This window comes from Taudactylus pleione, unplaced genomic scaffold (assembly GCF_031769625.1).
Source record: "Taudactylus pleione unplaced genomic scaffold, aTauple2 ptg000113l, whole genome shotgun sequence".
Lineage (NCBI taxonomy): Eukaryota > Metazoa > Chordata > Amphibia > Anura > Myobatrachidae > Taudactylus > Taudactylus pleione.
In genome coordinates this window covers 14,558,236-14,564,235 of record NW_028284515.1, presented here as the reverse complement: position 1 = coordinate 14,564,235, position 6,000 = coordinate 14,558,236, and the positions used below count along the sequence as shown (strand labels likewise).

Below are 6,000 nucleotides of genomic sequence, written 5' to 3'. Positions count from 1 at the left end.
GTTGTGAAACTACAAGTCCCAGCATGCCCTGCCACGGTTTTGCTATTAGGAAATTTTAAAACCGCGGCAGGGCATGCTGGGACTTGTAGTGTCACAACAGCTGGAGAGCCTCAGGTTGGCCAGGCCTGCAATAGAGTGTAGGAAATGTTCCCAATGTATCTGTGAAGTCAGAAGTTTTTGTGTATTTCTCTGGCGGGTGTGTAGGGCAGGTTGTCCCTGTATCGGATAATTTGGGTGTTATCACACAGCATAAGTGATACCAATAATAATTATGTGGGCTTTCTACCTGTCTCCTGGTTCACTGCTGTTCTGCACAAAGGCTTTAATATTTAGGGGGAGATGTATCTCCCCCTCAAACAGAAAATGGGACAGTCTATTAATGTGAACTATGATAGATGTATAATATCCATTTTATACTTTGTGGCTTAGTTACTGTATTTGGCAGCCTGTCTTTACAGTATGTCACACTCTGTTCCTTGGTCCCAGTTTTTTAGAATTTCTTATTGATCGGTGGAACAATCAAAGTATCCCAAAGACTCTGAAACGTGAGCCCTACTTTAATATTAGCTGTAGAAACACATTTATGTGCGGTCCTTACACCCTTTGTGTATATACGCCATACCTGGGCAACCTGTGGCTGTCTGGGTGTTGTGAAGCTACAAATTCCAGCATACCATGTCTGAGAGCAGCTGGCAGAGAATGCATGAGGTTACACAACACCTGGTGAGCTACAGATTGCCCAGGCCCAGCCTACAAATGGTGTGCTCATTTAATGTGACAGAGAACACATGCAAATCCCTGAAATGAAGCCACTCATTCCCAACTAGCAGACGCAGAATTCTATTTATCTGTAGTCTGTTTGCAATGAAGCTTTAGAGGTAGATACTAATGGCAAAGAGCGATCAGGCAATCCCTTCACACTGGACAAAGGAGCGAGGATTCATGTAACTCGTCTACAATGTAATATTTATACTGCCAGCATCATAAGACTGATTCATATATATGTGTGTGTATGTAAAGGCTAAAAGAGAACACCATCCAAAACTAACATAAAAATTCTCCAAATAGTAATAAGATAATTACCAAATTAATATTGAAAACCTTTCTGCTGCCTTAATTTGTAAAACGTTGCATCTAACCTGCCTACTTGTCTGAAGATCAGGAGTGCCCGCGCACATCCCCACCACTCTATACAGAGGAACCGGTAATATGTCACATTGTTGAAACAATGTTTCTGCATGTTAAACAAAAAAAAACACCAGTCCAAACCCAGATGCCCCTATTGCTGCTGCTAAGATAAATGTTTATTTAAAACCAGACGTCAGCAGAAATGTGAAAAACAGTGTTTGCAAATCACCTTATTTTTATTTGGGGTGTATGAATGAAATGAATGAGGGGGTCATCTCTTTTAAGATAACATGTCCCAAAATGAATTGTTAGAAGTCAATATTTTGAAATGTATTTTGTTGCGTGCATTGAAGAATGTTGGATTACAAACATGTATACTGTGTGCTACTTGAATACAATATATTTGTTAATAATTATTTTTTTATGGCTATTATAAAAGGTCTGTTAATTATCACCACAAATGGAGCATCTTGTCTTTTGTAGACTGTAATTGATTCAAGTGTGTTCTGCAATTGGGTAACTAAGGTGACATGCTCTGTACAAATCTCATGGTGACAACCCTGTAATAATAATCCAAAGAGAACTTTACAGCTGTCAGATCTAAACCTATCATAGTTTATTGAAGAACATGGGCACTAGTAACTTCCAGTATGACCATGGACATTATTCTCACATCAGGGCTTCCCAGGTTTATTTTCTCGTCTCCAAGTTGTTGGGGTTTTTTTGTCTTCCAACATTTAAAATGTATTTATACCATGAAGTGTATGTTGTTCCTTCTCATCTACATACTGATATAGATGGTAATATTGATTAACCAATATGGAATGTGGATGAACTTAATTCTAGGCACTACTAATTGCTTTATATCAGTCATTTAATTCTGAACACCATTCAGACATGCTTAAATGCTTTAAGCTGCATACACACATGATTTTTTGAACGATTATCGCTAAACGATAATCGTTTGAAAAAATCGTTCTTTCTGAGTCAGACGATGTACGATAATCGTTCTTGCGTGTTGATGTTTGTAGTTCAGTCAGACTTGTCAACTCAACAATTTTCATTAAGGGAATATGCAAAAATCGTTCATTACACTTTAAAAAATCTGACAGAAAATCGTTCATAAAATCGTTGGTAACAAAATCGTGTGTGTGCGTGCAGCTTAAGCCTATATATAAAGATATTCTATTAGTGCGTGTGAACTTCATACAGAACATACCAGAATGTTTGCAGATGTATACACAAGCCAAAGCAGCGGGGGTATGGAAACAACAGGGGGGCTTTACAGAGGCAGGCCCAAATCCTGAGCCCCCCTGATATTTCCATACCCCCACTTCAAAATAATGACAGTGACCTGGGCCTAATGCCCAGGGTCACAGGCTCTCTGCCCGCCTAACAAGCACCACAGGCCTGACTGGGCCCACGGGCCTAGTGCCCAACAACCCTGGTGGTCTAAGGAAGATTAAGTGAAGGTGGCTGAAGCCGTCTACCATGGCGCTGGCAGAGGCTCTTTTCTCGTCTACCACTGCAGCACTCTCCAGTCCTCAGCTTCTAGCTTCTCAACTTTTTGCTGCTGGCCCGTCCTGGCCAGCAATGGCTCCTCCTATTCTTCTGGGGCCGGCTTTTCCTCTGGGAGATCTCCTCTCCCCTTACAGTAGCCCACCTCACTGCAGCACTCACTTCTCACTGCAGCATTTCCCCACACCAGCAGTCACTTCTCTCACCAGCACTTGCCTCCCCTTACATCTTTCCTCACACCACCTCTCACAGCAGCACTCACCTGCCCTCAGCATTCCCTTCCCTTCAGGGTCTTCGGCGGCATTTTGAATTTTGCATCAGCCGCCTGGACAGGCAACCAATTAGGGGAGGCCACCCCTGATTGGCTGACAGTCTGCGCCAAATTCAAAATGCCGTCAGTCACTGAATTCTTCATGACATGGATTCAACAAGGTGCTGGAAACATTCTGGTCCATGCTGACATGATGGCATCACGTGTATATAAAGCCTATGTATCTTTCCTTCATTCTCTCATCTGCTAATGTGGCCAATAGTAAGAGCAAGTTCATAACTAGACATCTACTAAACTCCTGCTATAGAGTGATTCCAATCACAGATTAGTAGCCATTATTAGTTAGCATTACATAAGCTCCTCACTCTTCACTACTAGGGCAGAAAATCAAACGCACTTAAGAGAAATAAAGATTCTGCTCACTATCAATTAAGGTGAGAAATCATTTGTAACACTTTATTAAACACACTCTCTCAATTTTCATATTTCTGGTCATTTAATGAAAAGATTGCACCCTCAATCTCCATAACGAAGTGTAAAAAAGATGGCGGGTATCTAATGATGGATGGTGACGTTGAGCAGCACATTCAGAGTCGTTTACTCAATAACACAAAAATAAGACATTTACAAATGGACTGCTTGCCTTGGCCAACAACGTAACTGTATGCACTTTCCACTCCAACAAATAAAGTATGAATGAAGAATTACTGTGTGGCACAAACCAGTACGTACCACTATCACTCACATGACTGGCATTGCCTTCATTATTCAGCTTTCTGTATGCATAAAAATAACCTTTATTCCTTTCTAAAGTATTCTATAACAAACAAATGATAGACTTATACACCATATATAAAATTATTTGTGCACTTTGAGTGTATATATAAAATAAAATGTACCCGTCACCTACTAGAAGAGGTAGCAACCATCTTGATGGGTTCAACCAATATTCAGTGAATACAGCCTATACATTTACTATTGAACTTAAAGGGAGAATATTGGCTCAGCCTGCAAAATGGCTGTCTCCTCTGTGTTTCTGTGATGGGAACACATTACGGAATGGATACATTATATAACTTGTTGCAACCCCCTTTTAGTTGTAGAATGATACTGTTTAACTTGTGCATGGTCTCAGAGGAGAGAAGAATTTATTAAACTCATCCCCCATTTTGTGCCACTAAAGCCAACAGATGGGTCTGATCCATCCAGATACTGAGGTAACGATTACAATTCCGTTTTGATCCACAAAAGATACTTTAACATGTAAAAAAGGAAAACCATTTCCAAACATCATTATATATACAAAGAACATTTATAAAAAGTATGTATTTTTTTAAATGGTTTAAATAAGTTAAAAGGATAAAGACACTGTGAAAGCTTAGGCGTCATCTCCCTCCTCGTCCTCCTGCTTAATGACTGGATTTCCTGAAACATAAGAGTTGGAAGGGACAGGTCAGACGGCTGTAATTTACATGATCCCGCCACCCAGGGGCACGAGAAGAGACGCTACAAACAGGAGCAAATGTAGCCAGTACCGATGGTTCATCATCATTTCCTCTTATCTATATAATGATCAGTTATGGTTTGTCTTATCTCTATAGTCACTCCTCACCCTCCCATCCCGCTAGCACATCCCAGTCGGAACAGGACAGCATAGAGAAGTATTCCTATAAAACAAGCCACAATGTCATCACACCATTATTATGGGCAAATCATTGCAGTAAGGTTACAGGCAAGGTTTCCCTATTACTGTGGGAACATTCCATGTAATACCAGCACGGCAGTCACTGCAGCGTGGGGGCCTCCATGTGGCTGCTGATCTCATTAGCCTGTAGTGGATGAAGGCACAAAAACCATGGCCTAAGCGGGCAATTTATTTTGCCATGGGAAACCATGCCCACCCGACCAAGGACACTTGTGTATACATAATGGTGACAATTTAAAGTCTTACACATGACATTAAATAAAGGAAAATGAAAATAAATCGAGGTAAAGCTTTTTGATCTCACAAAAATGAAATAAATAATAAAACAGCCAAAAAAAACCCCAAAAACTGAAGTTAGAAATAAAACATGACGACCCTTTTAGTTGTACTAAGGAGATGCAGTAAAAGCAATAATATCATGGCTAGAACAGAATATAACAGGTGTGTATGAATGTATGTCTAGGTAAGTACAGCTTGGGCCAGTTATCACTCACCATCCAGTTTCTTTAGTTTAGGGAGACGTTTCGTTGCCTCCTCTACCCAGTTGCCCTCTAGTGTGTGCTTCTCCTCCAGAGGATTTCCCACAAACACAAGATCCTCTAAGCATGGCAGCTCTGCCAGCTTCCCAAACTCCGCTGAAAGGAACACAGGGGTTTCAGAAAATAAAAATCTGTAATTGGTTTTGTGTAAAGTGTTAGAAGAAGAAAAGAGCAGCTACAGTACCCATGTCAGTGAGGGTGATCTAACGTATTACATGTATTCTGGATTTATTCATATGTGTATGTGTATTAAATTAATCACATCACAGATTGTGTCCTCACTCGTCTCTGCTCATGTCTCGTCTCTGCTCATGTCTCTTGGCGCTCCTGGTCCCATGAGACACTGCTAGCACCGGGCGTCTTTTCTGCATAAAATACATCTAAGTCACAATGCAGGACTGTGCTGATTCATTTGTTATGCGACACTCCTATCTGTGTGCGACTTATGCTGGGGGAACACTGGCTGACAAATCGGTCGTTTGATTAAATGGCCAATGTATCGTGTGTGTGTGTGTGTGTCGACCAGTGTGAACCAGCGATATGCCTGAACGATGTCATTCGCAGACTTATCGCGCCGGCTGTGCAGCACAGCTGATGCCCAATATATCTGCAGATATACTGGTGCATCATGCTGTGTGTACGGGCAGTCAGCCAACCGCCTGAACAGTTGCTGTGACTGACAGCTCAACTGGGTAGGCACATGCAAATCCCCGCCCAGATGTGACATCAGTCACAACACATCAGGCTGATGATTGGTAAGTACATACACACTTACCAATCTTCAGGTCGGTGGATCGGCTGGATGGCCGCTCAGTCAGTCTAGTGTGTACCCAGCTGTA

The 6,000-nt window shown here is 41.5% G+C and overlaps 1 protein-coding gene across 1 annotated transcript in view; it reads right to left on the bottom strand.

The window, feature by feature from the left end:
* Positions 1-3,925: 3,925 nt before the first annotated feature.
* The window catches only part of DNAL1 (dynein axonemal light chain 1), a 39,683-nt gene continuing 37,608 nt past the window's right edge, over positions 3,926-6,000 (bottom strand). Inside the window, exons 7-8 of the mRNA XM_088471335.1 lie at positions 5,117-5,257; positions 3,926-4,342 (exon numbers count right to left, since the gene is read on the bottom strand). Coding sequence (XP_088327461.1) covers positions 4,296-4,342; positions 5,117-5,257 — 188 coding nt within the window. The 3' untranslated portion in view covers positions 3,926-4,295. The remainder of the gene's footprint in view (positions 4,343-5,116; positions 5,258-6,000) is intronic.